Raw genomic sequence first — 21,146 nt, forward strand, 5'->3', positions numbered from 1 at the left:
GGGATTGCTGCATGTATCTGTAGATGTTCTGAGCAGCAGCAGTGTGAGAGCAGGAAGATATAATACCTGTACTCTTCAGTACAGAAATGATCATTCTTATCATATTATGATGACTCCATGTGATCAGCTCCATATGTGTGAAAGGGTTTACCAAAGGAAAATGATGACGATACTGCACCAAAAATCTGTTAAAGTTTGAAACACTTGTCTCCTTTAGAGTTAGCTGTACAAAAGTGGTCGTTCTCAGACTTCAGAGACCAGAGCAGAAATGGTTCATTAATATAGTTTACAATGTGGACTTTATCACAGTTTATTTTACTGATTCAAATTAAAATATTGCCAAATGCACAATTTCTATTTCAATCCACAATACAACCCTATTGTGTATAGTGGACATGTGCATGAGTTGAATAAGCTAATACAGGGGAAGGTAATTTGTGCAAACCAAGACATATCCCCATATACACATGCACATTAGTTTTATCCATGTAGGACATACTAAAGCTTAAAGAGATCTTTGTTTTTAGGCGTAGTGTTTGTACTGTACAGGCCTGAAATTCTGGGCCAGGTGGTCATACACTCATCATACAATTGACACACAACATTTTTGTTTATTTTTTGTTACGACACAAATAAAACCATTTGGGCAGTCACTCCAAACAAAGCTCCACCATTGTATCCAACCTCATTTCTCTGTTCTTTCCAGAATGGCTCTAGTGAGAAGCGGGAGGTTCGTCAGTTTCAGTTCACGGCGTGGCCTGACCACGGAGTACCAGAATACCCGACCCCCTTCCTGGCCTTCCTCCGTAGGGTAAAGACCTGCAACCCGCCTGACGCTGGACCCATCATCGCTCACTGCAGGTCAGTAGCAACATTGTTGTTTGGGTTGGTTAAATACTCTGAGATCCAAAGTGTTTTTTTAACTTACAGTACAGGCCAAAAGTTTGGACACACCTTCTTATTCAATGTGTTTCTTTATTTTCATGACTACTTACATTGTAGATTCTCACTGAAGGCATCAAAACTATGAATGAACACATATGGAATTATGTACTTAACAAAAAAGTGTGAAATAACTGAAAACATGTCTTATATTTTAGATTCTTCAAAGTAGCCACCCTTTGCTTTTTTTGATAACTCTGCAAACCCTTGGTGTTCTCTCAATGAGCTTCATGAGGTAGTCACCTGAAATGGTTTTCACTTCACAGGTGTGCTTTGTCCAGGGTTAATTAGTGGAATTTTTCCCTTATTAATAAAAAGCAAAGGGTGACTACTTTGAAGAATCTAAAATATAAGACATGTTTTCAGTTATTTCACACTTTTTTGTTAAGTACATAATTCCATATGTGTTCATTCATAGTTTTGATGCCTTCAGTGAGAATCTACAATGTAAATAGTCATGGAAATAAAAAGGAAACGCATTGAATGAGAAGGTGTGTCCAAACTTTTGGCCTGTACTATATATGTAACTGGAATATCTGTGCCCAAGTGGGACAGTTTTATGTGCCTCTGTGGTTAGCCTGGTTGAAGCCTTAACCTGTGTGTGTGTGCGCGCACACGCACACACACACACACACACACACACACACACACACACACACACACACACACACGTGCCCATGAGCGAACATAATGGCAGAGCTCCTGTGTGACTGCTTTTATATATTACATAACACGCATTATACAAACACGCTCTCTTTCTTACCAGATCCTCCATCTTTTCTTTTCTCCATTAGTCACATCATTTTTCTTTTTATGGCATCTTTTTTTCTGTGCTTTTATTCTCTCCACCTCGGTCTCTTTTTTTTTTTTGTGAAAAGACTCCCAGTAATCCCTTCCCATCTTTCTTGCTTCTCCCTTTTTTTGCTCCTTAGCCCTTCCTCCTTTTACAAGCGATATTTCTCGAATGGCTTATTCAAATTGAAACCTTCCTTTTTGTCAAGATAAGAAGACTTCAGTGATTCCAAAGCCCTACACAATAGAACTGAAATTTGACAGCTTGCTTCGCTCAGTCTCCATCACTGTCCTCTTGTTGTTCTATCTGTCATTTTTAGTTGCTTCTGTATTCCCTCTCTTGCTTTCGCTATATCCTCTCCCACTCAATTATTTAAAATGCAAGATAACAACAAATCTACAAGCATTACTGGACATACATAATCTTTTAACTCTTTTAATCGTTTTATTTTATATTTCAGGAGTGAGAATAACCATAAATTACACAACCGGCACCCTAAGAGGATAAGACCATAGAAATAAGAGCAAGGAAGAAATATTATTTGTATTAAAGAAACCTTTTACAACATACGCTTTCTCTTTCTTTTCATTCCTTTCCCTCCTCTTGTAGTGCTGGTGTCGGCCGAACAGGTTGCTTCATCGTCATCGACGCCATGCTTGAGCGTATTAAGCACGAGAAGACGGTGGACATTTACGGCCATGTGACGCTGATGCGCTCGCAGCGGAACTACATGGTGCAGACGGAGGACCAGTACAGCTTCATTCACGATGCACTGCTAGAGGCGGTGGCCTGCGGCAACACTGAAGTGGCTGCCCGAAGCCTCTATTCCTACATACAGAAGCTGGCCCAGGTGGAGAGTGGCGAGCATGTCACTGGCATGGAGCTAGAGTTCAAGGTACAGGAAATGGGGCAATTTCCTTTATACCACGATGCCTATTTTTTTAAGTGCATTGCTTTAACTGAAGTGACAGGCAGAACTTAATCTCCATCTCTCTCTTCTTTTCAGTGATAAACCATGTCTGTGTATGACAAGGTGTTTCACATTAACTTGAACTATTTCTGGGGTCTGCATAAAAATTACAGTTGACCCCATTTTCAATTTTGACAAATACAGGTACCAAATAAAACTGCCTATGACAGTTACAAACAACCTGCAAATCCGATCAGGAATAGAAGACGTGTTAGATCAGTGTCTCTGTGAACTTTTCAGTCCTTAGACTTACTAATAACTAAATAATGAAACGCTCAATTTTGTGAGTTCTGTCCCCTTGTCTGCAACCGTAAGACTTTTAAATGAGACTCACTGCTAGCTTTACCTTCCCACAACTTATTTTGGATGCAAATCCAATTTCTTCGCCTTTCATATTTTTTGCTCTTCAGCATTATTTGCAGTGTGCTTAATTGTTGTATGCATTAATGCCTTTTTGATTTATGGTCATACTTTTCTTTGCATTTTCATACTTGAACAAAACATTTATAATAGCAACTGTCTTTCTGGAAAGAAACTGAAACTAAATGGCGAGACTGGGGAACACAAAATGGATGATTACAGTAGCTGATTGGGGGCACTGGGAGAATAATATTTCAGTTGAGTTAAGATGCAGTTTACAGCAAATTTCCAAACTGAGTTAGGCGTTAGACAAGAGGCAGGTTGGATGTTTCTTTCAGCTTGTTGCTCATACAGACATAAATAGAGTGAACAAAGTGTGAACAAACACAGTGAGCTGAGAGAATTTGAGATAAAGACACTTCTCCTTAAGATATAATACCTTTCCGGCCCCAGGTAAGTAGAAAATAGATTTACCTGGCAGCTATTTGTCAGTTTATACTGTAAATATTGAAGCCCTTCACTGTTTGGCCCCAATGTTCATTTTGGAGGAATTTAGAAAAATTCATGATGAAACAGTAGGTGAGGATAAACAGCCAAGCACAGTGTTTACACACATCTCCATTAAAGATTTTAACAATCATCTACTTATAAACTCACCTCAGCTTAAGCGCTCCAGTCAGTTTCTGCTGACCTTGAATTACACACAGGCTCATTCTCAAATCATCCATCATCTTCCCATCGTCATTTACCAACACGGCCCCCTGCCAAGAAACAATAATAGAGCTGGCGTGTTTCAACCGTTTATTTATTTATTTTTTTTACTCACCGCACAACGGTGATAGAATCTCCATCGCCATCTGTAACAAGGATAATGCTGAGCTGGCGTCAAGAGTCGACCGGGGATTAATAACGTCCACGCTACAGTCATGATAGAGAAGAGAGGTGTGCGTGAAGACGGGTGGGGGAGCTAAGTAATTAATACTGGATGATGACAAATGGAGGTGGATGGCAGGGCAAGTGGAGGGAGGAACGTTTGACTAATGAACAAGAGACTACGGTATGCTAACGTGGCACTAAGCAAGAGATTCGACAGAATGCTGCACTATAGGGACGGGTGGGAGGGCATTGTCATCCTCAGGTGGGAAACGGCGTCATACAGAGTTAAGCTGTGACTGGTGGGATTCGCAGGAGTTCAGCAGGGAGAGTGACTTGGAAGAGGGACTTGTCGTGGAGTTGTCAGACTAGTGCTTTCTGCCAGATGTGCATGAATAACCAGCATGTTCAGGGGTAGATTTATGCGCAGAAGACGTTTGTGCACATTACCCACATGCAAGAGAAGTATTTAGCAACATACACTACACAAATCACAACAACAACAAAACAAAAAGAGCTACTGGGATCCATTTCAAATTAGAGTAAATAGCAAAGGAATGATTTGGAATTCAGCAGCAGTTTTTTAATTGGCATCCAAATGCGAACAAGAAGACAAAGATGTTCTTCGGTTTTAAATAAAAAACGATGGTGACAGTTTACAAGAACTTCTTGAGGCGTTGTGTGGTATTGCAGCTGCATCATAAGCATTCCTGAGCATTTATTGTTGTTAGGGTTATGGCTAGGGCAGGTAAGGATTAGGATAATCACACCTTTGTAAGCCCTATGTTGTGACATATAACCCCCAAATGTGATTATCCCTGCTGTAGTGAAACATGCTTAATGTACATCAGCTCTTACCTTCCAACTAAAAAGATGGAGGAACTGGCAACCGTGACCAGGGGTACCCGACAGTAGGTGCTTCCCTGTTGGATGACAGGTTGCCAGGTTTGGCTCCGTTCCCTGCACCCTCTGGGGTGTCTGGTGGTGTAGGTAGGGTCCTCTTTAGTGCTGCCAGGCCACCTCAAGCCTTTCCAGGTGCCTTTGTGAAACACAGATCAAAGGGAGTACAGTAGCAAGGGGTGAAGGGAAGGGAGGAGGGGAAGGGCTGGACCGACTCCAAGTGGCCACTGGCACAGAGGTACTGGTGCTATAGGGGAATTAGAGGGAAAGAGAGCTCTAATGGGAAATAGAGGGAAATGGTTAGTTAGGCCCTGTTCACACTGAGATTCAAGGAGCTTGAAAAGGGCCCCAGACAATCTGATTAGGGTGTCCTCCATTTGCAGGCAAACGCTAACAAGCAAGCAAGCAAACACACACACACACACACGCACATAAATGCTTTGTTGAGACATTGGAGCCAAGAGCAGGCGACTTCCTGACCCACAAACTCCCACTATTACAATGATGATGTAGCAGCACAGCTTTTCAGTTTGATCATTATGCAGTGTGCGTTTGTCTTTCTGAACACCACCGTGTGAGTCTACATTTTATGCACACATACCACACTGCCATTATCAAAGGCACTTGTGACCCACTTTTGCGACGAGTTTTCAGTTTCTTACAGACTTGATCCAGAGGCTTGTTAGCCTGGATGTGTGACATATTTTCCATCGTTGCATCTGACCCTGCAGGACCCCGCAAGTTGCAAATAGGGGACAACGTTTTTGAATTGTTTCCCAGGATAAATATATTCTCGATAAACAACGTCTCTTTGAAGCTGTGTCATCATTGGCAAAGCGGATTAGATTGGGTTTGCTTTATTACTTTCTGTCATTGATATACTACTCTGTTTAACTGTCCTCCCCAACATTCCTCCTTTTATCACCCTCTCCTGGTCTTCCATCTTCTCTCTCTTTTCTTTTCATGTCTCTTCTTTCCTGTTTCCAACTACTGTGCCTTTTGCCAATTCATTCCCTGTTCCCCTCACCACTGTACTTTCTTTTCATCATCTTTTCATCTTCTCATACCTCCATACCTTTAAAAAAATTTTTTAAACTCACTCTATTTCTGTGCATTCCTTCCCCCCCATTCCTCCATCTATCCCTCCATTTTTACCCTCCAGCGCTTGGCCAACTCCAAAGCCCACACGTCGCGCTTCATCAGTGCCAACCTTCCCTGCAACAAGTTCAAGAATCGGCTGGTCAACATCATGCCCTACGAGACCACGCGCGTCTGCCTGCAGCCAATAAGAGGCCTGGAGGGATCTGACTACATCAATTCCAGCTTCATTGATGGATACAGGTAGGAAGAGGGGTGAAATGGCGGGAAATATGCAATTCAAGACATACAATTAAAATGTTGCCTCTCTGAGAATCTCAACTTAAAGATACATTTGTGTAGAGAAGGTACAGCAGATAAGGGAAATACTGATTTGATTTAGATGTGAAAGGAAGATACCTATTCAAACTGCAAATGTACACACATTGCTTTTGTTTTCTTCACGATCCCAAGATAACGTATTACTCATTAAAAGCTATCACTCAGCCATTTTGGTAAGAATATATCAAGTATCAGTGTTGTTCCCATTATGTATTCCCATAGCCTTTTGTGTAAACAAAAAATGTTAAAGACCTACCTTTTTAAGAAAGCTTTTAATCTTTAAGTCTTCATAGTACTGCATTGCCATAAAAACCCTCCCAACACACTTTTTTTACTGCCTTTCTGACGTTTCTTAGCACTTTTAAGATGTCAATTTTGTTAAAAGTATTTCTATGAAACTAAATGTATCCTATTGTATTTTCTTCTTTTATGCCCTCTTAAACATGTAAGATGTCCTTGTGTATCTAGAAAGGCGTCCGCCAAATAAAATGTATTATTATTATTATTATAAATGGTTTTAATATGGTTCTACAGGCAACAGAAGGCCTATATCGCCACGCAGGGCCCTCTGGCAGAGACTACAGAAGACTTCTGGAGAATGCTCTGGGAGAACAACTCTACTATTGTAGTCATGTTGACCAAACTGAGAGAGATGGGACGGGTAAGTCATACTGTAAACAAACATGGACACAAACATAAGATTGGGGTTATTTCTTAATCTTTATTTGTGGAAGAGTAAAAAAAAAAATTATCAAAATATAAATAACAAAGGGTTTGTCTACCCATTTGCTCAAACAGGAAAAGTGTCACCAGTACTGGCCGGCGGAGCGCTCTGCCAGGTACCAGTACTTTGTGGTTGATCCCATGGCGGAGTACAACATGCCCCAGTACATCCTCCGAGAGTTCAAGGTCACAGATGCCAGGGTAAGACATACCTGGGAGTGTTGGATATGCATTGATAAGGTTGCGGGGCGGGGAAAAGCAACAAATGTAGGCCAACAAAATCATACAGTTTTTAAAAAACAGTAATTACAGCATTTTGTTCATAAAAAGTTGGGGAGTTACACATAAAAATGAGGTGAAAACAATGTGTTGCTGGGTAAATTATGTTGTTTAGTTGTGTAGACATAACCAGTGAAAGACTTAAAAGAATTCAAGAGCAATGTGCTCTTTATAGATTCTCTAATTTTATACTGGCATTCAATAGCAATACCGGACCAGTGTGTTGTTCATGAATATTCACCTCAAAAGGCCAGAATGCAATGCAGTACCAATTTCTGCTGCAATTTCCACAATTGCACTGGCAACCCATCCTTCACTGGAGTGTGGGAAATGTAGGAGGCTAAGCAGGTTAATGAAAAGTAGGTCACATGCACATCACCATCACATCAAGTATTTTTTTCCTCAAAAGTTCCTAAAATAATTCTGATATTATAATTTGACTGTAGTTCAATGGGTTTCCTTCAAAAAAAGATATCATGATGACTTAATGTTAACTTCATTCACATTTTAATGAGAGTTCACACCTGAACTATTTACATCCTGTTGAGTAGGTTTTACTACCCCTACTGTAGTTATCTTTTTTACCTCAGGATTTCTTTTTTGGGTCCAATTAGGTCGAACAGTTTGAAGCAGCAGAACTGTAGCGCAGAAATAGAACTGCTTCCTCTCTTTGCCAAACAGGCTGACATATCCAAAGATTTCCCAGGCGGTGTGGCAGCTAGTTAGCAGTCACCCTGTTAGTATTAAAAAAATTAATACATTATATCTCTGCACACACACGCATACACTTATACACAAATAGACTATACTATCCACAGTGTGGAAATCGGACATGAATGCTTTTTTAGCTGGAATGCCATCACCCCACACACACAAACATGGACTTTCTTCTTTATACATAATTTTGTGCAGTGTGCAAAATTGGTCCCATATTATACAAATTTTCAGGTTCATACTAGTATTTGGGGTTTCTACTAGAACATGTTTACATGCCTTGAATTTAAAAAAAAAAAAAAAAACATTATTTTTTTCATACTGTCTGTCTGAATATAACTGTATTCACCCTCTGTCTGAAACGCTTTATTTTAGCCCCTGTCTCTTTAAGCCCCCCTCACAAAAAAGCCCGGTATGCTCTGATTGGTCAATTTTTCCCGGACTTTCGTTTCTGCTCTATCTGTGTCGTTGCAGCCGGGGAATATGGAGGAAATATTTATTCATAATTCAAATTGAAAGTCCAAAGAGAAAACGAAGCGAGATGGGTAGCTCTGCTTACGTGTGTTTGTGTGTCGTCAGATCTCGAGGACGCACACACACACACAATCTCAACTGGATAGTCATCGTCCGAACTGCGACCTCTCCTTTTTCTTTCTCTCACTTTTTTCTCCGAGTGGTGCGCGCGGTGTGAGGTGTGTGTCCGCGCAATTCTCCAACATGTAGCCTACTCACAACAATCACTTCTGATTGACGGCCTTTTGTACAGCCCGTGTAGGCTACTTTTTCAGACTTCCAGCTAACTAACTAAATAGCAGATGGAAATTATAAAAAAGCAATCGATTCTATAATCTAGATCGGGAGTTTGCCGTAGTAGCAGCAGCAAACAACTGCGAACTTTTTACAATTTTCATCTGCTATTCCACCACTAAATTCACTATTGAGACTTTTTTATGCGATAAATTAACTGTGTAGAGTTTGAATATGGGCAGTTTTACAAACGTTGATGGCCAACTCCACATTTTCTCCGATGTCGTCAGAAGCTTCAGTCTGACGGGACAGCCAGCTGGTGGCGGCCGGGATCGCCTCACTGCTGGCCGGCCAGTGATGCTCACAGACACCGCTGTTAGCTGGAAGTCTGAAAAAGTGCACGTGCTGTACAAAAGGCCGTCAATCAGGAGTGATTGTTGTGAGTAGGCTACATGTTGGAGAATAGCGCGGACACGCACCTCACACCGCGCGCACCACCCGAGAAAAAATGAAAAGAGAAAAGTAGAAAGAACGCAGTTCGGACGATGACTATCCAGTTGAGATTTTGTGTGTGCGTCCTCGAGACGAACAAAAACACACAAAACGCCCACAAGCTTACGCTACCCGCCCATGTTTCTACTGTTGCTTAATTAAATATTTAAAACATCAAAAGAGAGAAGTTGTCTGAGTCGTGTTTTAAACGGACACACCTGGGGCGAAGTTGGGAACCAGAATCAGCTTTAAATACAGTCCTAATCTAGTCCTCACTAACACGGGTCCAATTATAGTAACTACATGAAAACTTCACTGTTGTTGCATGAAATGTCGTTTGTGTTTAACCTACATCATGATTTTCTATCATGTGAAACAAGATGCCAAGCCTAGTGGTGAAGCTGCAGACAGACGCTTAACAGTGTGCTCCTCAGCAGTCTGCTCCCCCTGCTGTTCATAAGGTGCCTCTGCACCCCTTTCGTTTCAGACCCTCCCACCAGCCTTTGGGCCACGCCTCCTCATTTACATTGACATGTGTCAAGTCCAAACGAAAAGGCAATGTTAAATGGAAATTCAAAAGCCAAATATTAAATCCAAATGAAAATCCAATGTTAAATTGAAATTCAAAAGCCAAATATTAAATGAAAATTAAAAGCCAATGTTAAATTGAAATTCAAAAGCCAAATATTAAATGAAAATTAAAAGCCAATGTTAAATTGAAATTCAAAAGCCAAATATTAAATTCAAAAGCCAAAGCCAAATGGAAAATAAAAAAAATAATAATAATATTTTTGAGTTGATCTCGCTTCGTTTTCTCTTTGGACTTTCAATTTGAATTATGAATAAATATTTCCTCCATAGGGGAAGGACAATAATAGCACTGTAGCAGCACTTTCTACCTAGTTTCTAGTTGGAACATTACAGCCGTTTGGAAGTCCTGATGGCTCATTTAAAGGCACTGTTTCGGAATACACCGTGTGCAATTTCTCTATGGATTGAGCATTTTGATACTTTAACAATATTCAAATAACACCTCGACTTGCTTTATAATTAAAAAAAGACATGGCATCTCACTTTCTACAATATGGGACCTTTAACGGGCTCAAACACAGACAGACACACACACTCACAAATATGTACACAGGCTTACCTTATGTTACATACCCATCTCTATGCTGATTTGCTATTCTCAGGACAAATATACACACTCTTGCATACATACAAACACACCTTTGAATTTTTTATATATTTAGTTTTTTAACACACAAGGACACATACATTCAGCAAACAGGTATTTACAGCTTGTATGTTTCAACCCCTCCATGAACACTCTAACACACTCATACATTTTGTCTAATGCACGCTCCAGTGTTGGTGTCTTTCAAAAGATTTTTAAAGGAGGCTAAATCATCAAAGCAGCCAATAGACAGTCAAAGCTTTTCATGAAACAAAACAGAGAAGATTATACTAGAGATATGGTATATTGAGGTGTAAGTGAAGGTTAGGTTGATGTAAATTGTTAAGAAGCACTGTATGTGTAGCTGTGTGTTGTAGGTTTTTAACCCTATATTTTTGATTGTCTATGCATGCGAGAGTGTGTGTGTGTACACTGGGTTTGACCTCACATACCATAGATCACGTAAATGTATATGCATGCTTATGAGTTTGTATATGTATGACTAAGAGTGTGTGTGTGTGTGTGTGTTCACGTTACGTTGCACGCCTCTGCGCAGTAATAGCATAGACTCCACGCCTCAACACTCACATCTAGCGAGCCAGTCACGTATTTAATCACACAATTTGACATGCCGCGTGGGCCCTCAGGTTGTGTGTAAAATTTTCCTTTCTTTTTTCTTCTTCTCTCCTCTCTTTCGTCAGCGTGCTTGGTTTATTGTGTTGTTGTCTTTGCCCCTCTTCTACTTTTAATCCCCCCGCTGAGGCAAAAATGTTTTTGAGATGAAAAACAAAGGCAACGAAAGAAAGGAAACATGCGATGCGTCATAAAACAAGGAAAGACACGGCATGTTGTACAAAGAAAGCACATGGCGCTTAACTTATTAGAATCCAAATCACTGTATTTGTCAAGTGCAATAAATGTAAGTTTGTACAAAAATAAATCTTGGCAAAATTGGTACAGAAATATATCAACAGCTAAGATAGCAACACGGTGCATACTGCCGCACGGGACGGCAGGACCTTGCTATAGAGCACAAAGATTCAATAGACAGATTATGTAGCTCCTTTGAAATATAGTAGCTGCAGATGTCGTAAATTCAGCTTTAAGTCAGCATCTGCATTGAGCATGCTAGCATTAGAGGGGGATGGTTACAATTAGAATAAATTATTGAATGAGAACTTAGCATGAGAACTCATGACAACATCCATGATGAATATGGAGCATAAGGCACTTTTACCCAATATAACAGGAGCTCTTTAGGAAAACTATTGTGAATTTTACGAGGTATTTTAATAATTTTTTACGGTGACTGATTAAATTACTATATAAAGTTTTTGTAGTGTTCCCTGTGTAACATGAACTATGCTGACATGATACTATTTTAATCCCCAATCATCCATTGTGTAAGTGCTTGCTGGACTGGATGATACCTTGAAACCAGAGAAAAAGCTATTAGTTAGCTATTTTTACCCAGCAGCCAGTGTCATTCTTCAGAAAAGAAGAGCTCCTCCATTCACATGATGGTTACCTGACAAAACATCTACTTGGACTGAATTTATATAGTGCTTTTCTAACGACTACTCAAGAAGCTTTTTACATCATACAGGAACCATTCATGCACATTCCTACACTGTGGCCAAGGCTGCCATACAAGGTGCCACCTGCTCATCAGACAAACATTTACACACATTTACACTCCAATAGCGCAGCATCGGGAGCAATTCGTGGTTCAGTGTCTTTCCCAAGGGTTCTTCGGCATTCGACTGCAGGGCCATGGATCTAATCACCAACCTTGCAATTGGTAGACGACTGGAGGAGACAAACTGCTATAACGAAGTAATGCCACCATAAGCGTATGCAGTCCTTTTTTGCATGTTTTTATGTCCTATGTCTAAAATCAGAGGCAGTGTGGACAGTTGCTTTCAGTAAGCCCCTTATATCGAGTTTACAGAATTTTAGCCATGATTTTAAAGATCGCCGAGGAAAAAGAAGAAGAAAAAAAACAGCTTAGAGGCAAATTGGCACCTGCTCCTGTGAGCGATGACAGCAGCGACGACTTAAAACCAATGAGAGCTTAAGGTACGGGGTAATATCAGGAGGAGCAGTCATAAAACCTGAAACAGAAAATCAGTTAGCATGGCTTTGAGAAAGGTTCATCGGTGTGCTTCTTGCAGACATCCATTTATGGAAGAAAGAACTCCTGTTCACACATGGTCTTGTGTCTTTTCCCATATCACTTCTCGCATGTTTTGTTGTTCATAAATGTAATTTGTTTATAATTATTAAGCTACTTAAACAAGTGCAGAAAATGTGCTGTGGATGCAAGATAATACTGTTTTCCAAACAAGGTTTTACCTGTTCTTTCATATTGCATTGATTCTGTAACAATTTAGACAAAAATCACTCTAAACCTAACCAAATATTAAAGTGTGTAATTCTACACCATCTAACAATCAACAAAAAGGACAAATCGATCATAGTTTACTCGTCAAATGAGTATTAATCAAAGTGTGCCTTTGCAATGTGAACAAATGGGAAGAGTGTGTGAGAATGACACATCATGTCTAATCGAAGTCTGTTGCTCAGAGAAGTGAGAAACAGCTGGAGAAATGAACACCTGGTTGTCTTAATTGCTGGTAGCATCAAGCCCGTCTCAAAATGCAAAATTGCTTTACTCTGCTCATTTTCTTGAGAAATGTATTCTCTCAGAGACCACTTGAAAATAACTTTGTTTACAAGGACACAAGTATTGACTCAGCATTCTCAGACTGAATGATCAGCTCTCTCAAAATAAAGCAGATCAATTAACTTGTCCTAGTGTGATGACACCTGATTGTAAAAAAAGAAATAAATGAACATTGTTTACATTAGAAGCATGTCCAAGTGCACCACTAACACAAGATTATAAGAATCAATATAAGATTAAATTGTTAACATTGACATTTTGTCTAGCAGGCTTGTCGGCTTGTCAGGGTTTTTGTTTTCAATTTTCATCGTCCAATCCCACCTGCTGCTCCGTTAGTCCTCCGTTCTTACTTCTTACCTCCATCTATCAGGTCGCTCTATCGATCAGAATTGCAGGATTATCCTATTCAACATGGTGTCTGGGAGAAGGTGCTTGTCATGGCAGATACACTATTGATTAGCTTTAACTAGGACCTACTTGTGCATCTCACACACACACACAAAAACACAGCGGGAGAAAATAGAGACAATTAGGTTGGAGGTAGAGGAGCAGGGGGGGAGAGGAGAGGACACACTGTCCCTCTGTTGTGAGATGTGTGTGTCATTGTACATGTATTCATCTCTGCTGTGTTGCCTTTGATCAAATCATCAACAAATACTATTTCATTTTTTAGGGTGAGATGTTACTGCCTAATAGACCTTTTATCAATGTTGCATCATCTTCATGATCTTAAAATGATCCAAAGAGTGTAAAAAACATGAACAACGATCCTCTCACAGACCATTGCCTTAGCTTTCTTTCCTCTACTCACTCTTTGCATATGCCTTGTCTCCTTTCGTTTCTATGCCTCCTCTCGCTTCTTTACATAATCTACAATCCTCCATCTTCTGTCCTCATGTTCTTTTCTCTGTATTTGCAGGATGGTCAGTCCAGGACAGTAAGGCAGTTCCAGTTTACTGATTGGCCGGAGCAAGGCGTGCCCAAATCCGGGGAGGGATTTATTGATTTCATCGGCCAGGTGCATAAAACCAAGGAGCAGTTTGGACAGGACGGACCAATCTCTGTCCACTGCAGGTAAGCAGTCTGATTATAACCAGTCTGCATCATATTTTCCGGCTGCACAGCATTAAAGCTCGAAGATCCAAAATGCATGACACTTTTTCTTAGGTAGTTTTTTTTTTTTTTTAAGGGGGGAGGGTTGACGTAGTTCCAGGCTCTGCAACTTGTTCGCAACTTTCCTACTTGAAAGAGATATAAGGCTTTAAGTATCAAGACAGGATTAAATCAATTCTTAAGGTGGTTGTTGTTTTGGCAGCACAGCACCTCCTGCGGTGCAGCTCTAGCAGCATCATCAGATATGATCCCTCCACACCTTTTTGCCACCGCCGTACACAACCTATGCACCTCCACAGGCCCATCTCCTTCATAATTGATAAGGCTGAGATGCGGCTTGGCATTTACAAAGAGGAGGCACATGAAATGATACGGCCATTCTGTTTGGTTTTTATGATGGCTCCGTGATGCATTTTTATCACCTTGGGTGTAGCTTCCAAGGTAATCCTCATCATTAACTTGAAATGCTGGACACAGGTAGAAACCGTTATTTGGTAATAGTGGTCAACACCAAGGCCTCTGGTTTTTCTCTTTTAATGATAGACCTTGAGAGGGATCCACCAAAATGAGTTGTTACCTTTTGTGACCGGACAGAGGGGATCTTTGATAGGCAGTTTTTTTTAGTCAATAAATGTGTTAATTCCTTTAACAAAGGCACTGATTTTGTGTTGTTGTTTTCATGGTGTTGTTTACAATGAACCCCCCCCCTGGGAGTTGTAAGATGTCAGGGAAGCTGAGTTATTCCTCCCTTCTATGAGTCCTAAGAGTTATTGGAGATAGAGCGAAAGGATCGGTTATTGCAGGAGGAATTGCAGGACTGGAGTATTTAAACTGGATTGCAAGAGTCACAGAACTATGTTGTATTCAGCTGTCAAATGCACAATTAAAGGCATCCTTGACCCGTCTCAGTGAACTCAGTTAGATTTTTCAAGCACAAAAAGAGGATTAACACAGAACGTCTGCAACCTACAGTGTAATAAATCATTTTATACCATGGTCTGGGTGAATACTCAATTCTGATTGGCTGCAGCGTGCCCATAAATAAGTGATGTAGGACACCTACTAAAGGAGTTCCGGTGAAACTGACTGTTTACTGTTCTAAATGAATGCGCTACATTAAATCAAAAAGGAAATGTGGATCTGTTATTTCCATAGACAGTATATAATGGACCAACAGACCCGTTGCTCTGGACGGAGACCAGTGAAGGCTATTAGAAGCACTTTTCCGGTGATCGCTGAGCGTTACTGCGCAGCCTCCAACTGAGAGAGAAAACGTAAATGTGACGTGAGCAACCTGTCTGAAAGTTGTTAAGTCTTCTGGTAGCTGTGCAAAGAGAAATCTCAATCATTCCGAATCTTGCAGAGGCGGAGAGCGTAGGTATATGTAAGGAGATAACATAGGCACCGGCTAATTATTGCTAACTAACATGCTAGTTAACATTAGTAATAAAACCTAAACAGCTAACATAAGTCGAAACTGCCTGTGAGCTTCTCCATAGACAGTATATAATGGACCAACAGACCCCGTTGCTCTGGACGGAGACCAGTGAAGGCTATTAGAAGCACTTTTCCAGTGATGGCCAGCTTTACTGCGCAGCCTCCAACTGAGAGAATGTGACGTGAGCAACATGTCTGAAAGTTGGAAGTCTTCTGGTAGCTGCGCCAAGAGAAATCTCAATCATTCCCAATCTTACAGAGACAGAGAGTGTAGGTATATGTAAGGAGATAACATAGGCACAGGCTAATTATTGCTAACGAAAATGCTAGTTAACATTAGTAATTAAACCTAAACAGCTCATATAAGCCAAACTGCCTGCAAGCTTATCCTGTACTATACGGTAATTCCTCTACTATGTGACACAATCGTTAGCCTATTTTTACAAAAACGTCTGCTACGGAGCCATAACGTGAGGTACAAGGTAATGGAGACTTTTATACATTGTCGTGTTTCTTTAGAAATAAACAACGGAAAAATAGAGTCTTTAAACGCTTCAGATGTAAAGTTATTCGCAGTCAAGTGACGTAAAAAAAAAATGGCGGTCAGCGGAATGCTAACAGGAGGTGATGGCCAGGTAGCAACAAAATGGCGCCATAGATGGCTCGAGTTCTGAAGCGAAGCTTACCCCCTTGAGCTTCTCCTGTACTATACGTAATTCCTCTACTATGCGACAGTAAGTCGCTTGGTTATGACACAATCGTTAGCCTATTTTTATAAAATGTCTGCTACAGAGCCATAATGTGAGATACAAGGTAATGGAGCCTTTTATACATTGTTGTGTTTCTTTAGAAATAAACAATGGACAAATAGAGTCTTTAAACACTTCAGATGTGAAGTTATCGCTGTCGAAGTGACGTCAAAATGAATGGCAGTCAGTGGAATGCTAACGGGAGGTGATCGCTTTGTAACATCAAAATGGCGCCATAGGAGGTTTCGAGTTCTGAAGCGAAGCTTACCCCCTTGGTTATTTCCAATTCGTCCTCTGAACACCACAGGATGGCGCTAAAACACAAGCTGCAAGAATTAAGTTATACTTCCCCTCTGGACTGACTTAGTTTCACAGCGAATAACGTTATCTCACATCCCATTCGCTGTTCAGGTCGCTACTTCAGGCTGCGGCCGACAGTAACGTTGCATCGCGGATAAAATTATTCGTAAAAGTCGTTATATTGTTTTGGGGACAATGACATGGTTGTATAGCTAGCTTGTCTTGTTGTTCAACATACTGTCAAATTATTTTTACTGGTTGCCAACTGTACACAATGTTATTGACTTTGGATCTTGCTAGCATAGCGTTAGCTTTCTGGCTCGTAGGCTAATCTGAAGGGTTCTGTCCCTACCCGATGTGAGTCGAGTGCAGATGTGAGTTGCGCATGTGTCACTTTGCGGCAAGTAACCCACAAGTACCTGCTAACAAGAGACTTCTGTAATGTCAATACAATAAAAATGGACCTACATAACGAAGTTCGTTCACTGCTGGCTACAAGTTAGCAATCAAACACAACAAAGGCTGTCACTTGAATGGCGTTTTGAGCTAACGTTTTTGAAATGATTTCCATCTTCTGTTATTGTTTGTAATGAGAAAAGTTTGTTATGCCGTAAACCGTTAAAATCTGAGCATGCGCAACTCACATCTGCACTCGACTCACATCGGGTAGTGACAGGTTCTACGAGCTGAGCGGAGTATAAATATCTCCCATTGCTAAGGGAGGCAAGTCATATCTAAGGTCTTTCCTATTTCCTGGAGGAGTGAACAACATTTGCATTGCATAAGAACCTTATAGGATGGGAATGATTGTTCCAGGTATTATTCCAACCCTCAGGCGTAACCAGGGAAACAGAGTTATTGTTTGGATAAACTTTAGATTTCAATTGTAAAGCAAATTAAAATATAAACCAATATTTTAAAAATATGTAATTTGGCAAGTGATCATGGTATAAGCAGGGTGTCCATTGTCAGGTATTAATGGACTTCAGCTGCGCCACGGACGGTTCACGCCTCACCGTCGTCCATTAATACCTGACAATGGACACCTCTTCGGGCATTAACCCTTACAGAATTGTGTGCTGTTAATCAGGTACTTAAGTCACCTGCAGTCCTTTTCAATACTTAGCGGTAATTTTGTACTTTTTAACAAGTTATTTTTTCAAGAGTAGGTGTCACTTTGTCTGAAAGCAGATATTTAATTTTGAAAAGAAAGTTTCTCCTGCATAGTGAAAAAAGAAGAAGAATTAAGCTTCTGTTGGTTTCTTTGTCTGTCATTACCATAGCCACCTCCTCTTCCTCCCTTCCTTTTCCTTCAGGCTTTTCATCTCCGAGTGGAGAGCTTATGCCTTCCTTTTCTCGTACTCTTTCGTCTTCTGTCACTGGCCTTCCCCGTCTGTCATCGCTCTGTCTGTTTCTTAATCCCTTTTTTTTTTTTTTTTTTTTTTTTTTTTTTTCTTCTCTCTTTTCCTCTCCATCCATCCATCCATTCTCCCGGCCCTCCTTTATTCCACTCCCACCCTCTTTTCTTCTTCCTCCTCCTCTCCCCTCCTCAGCCACTATCTAATAGACCCACATGCTTTTTGTCATTAATTGCCTGATTACTTCCTGTGAATGGGGACACCAAATCCTCTCAGTCTGCAGCGGCTCTGTGAGCCTTCAGATTTGGAGAGTCGATCTTCCCGGACAGAGGGAGAGAGAGAGAGAGAGAGGAGCTCTGAGTGAGTTTAAGAGTCCATGTGACAAGCTGTGACCAACTCCCAGGAAGAGGCTTTGGGCGGGCTGAGAGATACTGCAGCGTGGGGGTTGGTAGTGGGTGGGTGTATATGTGTTTGGGGTGGTCGTATGTTCTGCATGGTTAGGCTCAATAACTACTATGTTCGATATCATTTAAATTTATTGTCAAATATTACAAGTCATCTTTTGTCCTGCTTCTAGCTTTGTACCCAACAGATACACACTTGTAGGCAAACACACACACACACAAACCAAAAGTGTCTGCTAGCAGCCCTTGCTTCCATTCTTCACTCAACAAAATAGCATCAGAGGCTGGAAGAAGCCCAAATAAATCTGTTGTCATATCAATTATTGTTCCATTGGTGAAGTGGAAGTCATTTCACAGCAAAGCAGCTTAGAGAGGCAGCTCTCAAGTATTTCAGGATCTGAGTTAAGACTCAGTATTTCTGGAGAGCAGCAGCAGGCTGAGCTTCTCGACACATGGGAGGGGCTTAATGAGACAAAATGTTGGCCTGGTTGTTTGTGTGCCTGATTTGGAGTGCATCTCTCTGTCCTTGAGGCCTCATTTTGTGTTTGAAGAGAATGTTGGGGCACATCAAAGTGGATTCACACATGCAGATTGCGTCCTTGCCATCGCCAACGTTGCGTTACCCTGCCACAGGATTTCTGGCTATCAAAGGCTTTCGAACGGTTGACACCTTCAGGCAGTCAGAGAGCTGCAAATGTGCAAAGTTGGCCAGTACAGCTTTACAACTATATCCTGTTGTAGATATGGCATGCATTTTAGAGAAAATTTAGGTTTGACATTGTTTAAAGATTAGTGTTATTTTACAGGTCTTGGTTAGACTAATGTAGAGTAATAAAGTAACAAAGTACATGCATGGTATGGGACAAGAAAAGAAGAAAAATGTCCTTAGCCCAAATCAAGATTCACAATTAGCCAAGACATATTTACTACATTCTTATTAATTCACTTTGTCGTTATGTGTTTCTAGTGCCGGTGTGGGCAGGACCGGAGTCTTCATCACCCTTAGCATCGTCCTGGAGCGAATGCGTTATGAAGGCGTGGTTGATATCTTCCAAACAGTGAAGATGCTCCGGACCCAGAGGCCAGCCATGGTCCAGACTGAGGTCAGGATACACACAAAAACATACACTACATCTTACACAAATTACACAATTGTACTATAGTATTTTGTAGTTTGAAGGTTAGTTAAACTTGACTCAAAAATTAATATAAAATTATTTATATTATATACAGTAGTTGTTTTAATATGTGTGAGGACATAGTCTGCCTCAACAAGTACTGTAATTTGCTTTAATTTTAAATTCTCTGAAATTTGTTATCTCATTATCATTGCAAACTCTTTAAACTACTGGTGAGATTTAGTTCTGATGATTTTTTTCTCCTCCATTTGTGTGTTTCTTCCCTACAGGATGAATACCAATTCTGCTATCATGCAGCTCTGGAGTACTTAGGAAGCTTTGATCACTATGCAACGTAAAAAAGCCATCTCTTACCCCCAGAGTCCTGTCGTTCCCCCCCTCCCCCCCCCCAACAGTCTCCGGAGCCATAGAAACTTTAAAATTTTAAAAACGAAGACAGCAGACGACAATAACACCATCACTAATTCAGACACACCAAACAGGATCCTACTGTAGATTTTAAAACAACGCCCAACCAACTTGTTGAGAAAAATTCCAATTCGACCAAGAGACCCTTCGTGAGGAAACGAGGAAAATTGCCCATCATCAAAGAAAAAGAAAATCCTCATCGGCAGAGGAACCAGACGCTGTGGCTCAGGCTGTGGGGCGGGAATCGATCAAAGTGTCAGACTGCTTACCTTACCTCAAGTGTTTCAATGTGGAGGACATTGTAAACATTCGTGGACATTTCTCTTCTCAAAAATATCTTTGTGATACAACGGTAACAAGCAACAGTTAATGAAGGAGAAGGCAACAACAAAAATCAATGAGAGGCAGATGGATGTAGCCGAGACGGGGTGACTTCCTTTTGTTTTTGTTTTATATGCCTGGGTGTAAACGGGGGGGGGTGGGGGGTGGTTCAAGTATTTCTATCAATAAATTTGGTGAGTGATATCCAGAGAAATGACCAAACTGTGGTTGCCTGTGTGAACACACATGGTTTTCCCCAACCTCTGGTAAATCCAAAAAAAAAAAGTGGAAACATAACTAGCACGAGAACACTAGCATCAAGTAAACCTTGAGTTGTTTTTTTTTACACTGTCCCACTAATGATATGCCTAATTTGTGCGGAAGAACACTCAACTACTAAAGTACACATCACACAACTGCCTGTTCTCAAGCGCTAAGAGCTTAGACAAGGCATTGTCAGTGGTTGTGGGGAAGAAAGCAGCAACACATTTAGTTTCATGAATTGTGAACTTGTGTAAAATCAGTATCCCAAGCCAGGTGATGTTGAAAAGTACCACAGTGTATTTAAGAAGTGCCCCAGGAGGCTCGTGTCTCAGTCACCAGAGAAATCGGAGGAAAACCTTGGCTGTTGCAAGAAGCTGCGGGTGGTCAAGGTGGGAGAAATGGCAACCGTGTCCCATGTTTTTTACAATCACTCCTCTATTTGGAACCATTGCATCGTGGGGCTTCGGTGTTAACATCCACCATTTTGAACAAGAGATAAACCTGGTGGGCGAGAAGCTTTGGAACAAACGGAACAACCATGCAAGGATTGCCGCAGAGTCGGAGCTTTCTTTGTGTAC

General features: G+C 40.8%; 1 protein-coding gene across 19 annotated transcripts in view; it reads left to right on the forward strand.

The window, feature by feature from the left end:
• Nucleotides 1-20,616, forward strand: part of ptprsa (protein tyrosine phosphatase receptor type Sa) — a 251,267-nt gene extending 230,651 nt beyond the window's left edge. For all 19 annotated transcript variants that reach the window (XM_039811969.1, XM_039811978.1, XM_039811973.1 and 16 more), the window contains 8 exons: nucleotides 707-861; nucleotides 2,345-2,630; nucleotides 6,001-6,179; nucleotides 6,792-6,918; nucleotides 7,056-7,181; nucleotides 13,995-14,149; nucleotides 19,404-19,539; nucleotides 19,845-20,616. In XM_039811969.1, coding sequence (XP_039667903.1) covers nucleotides 707-861; nucleotides 2,345-2,630; nucleotides 6,001-6,179; nucleotides 6,792-6,918; nucleotides 7,056-7,181; nucleotides 13,995-14,149; nucleotides 19,404-19,539; nucleotides 19,845-19,913 — 1,233 coding nt within the window. In that variant the 3' untranslated portion in view covers nucleotides 19,914-20,616. The remainder of the gene's footprint in view (nucleotides 1-706; nucleotides 862-2,344; nucleotides 2,631-6,000; nucleotides 6,180-6,791; nucleotides 6,919-7,055; nucleotides 7,182-13,994; nucleotides 14,150-19,403; nucleotides 19,540-19,844) is intronic.
• Nucleotides 20,617-21,146: the final 530 nt, after the last annotated feature.

The sequence above is a fragment of the Perca fluviatilis genome, chromosome 9 (genome assembly GCF_010015445.1).
Source record: "Perca fluviatilis chromosome 9, GENO_Pfluv_1.0, whole genome shotgun sequence".
Taxonomy (NCBI): Eukaryota; Metazoa; Chordata; class Actinopteri; order Perciformes; family Percidae; genus Perca; species Perca fluviatilis.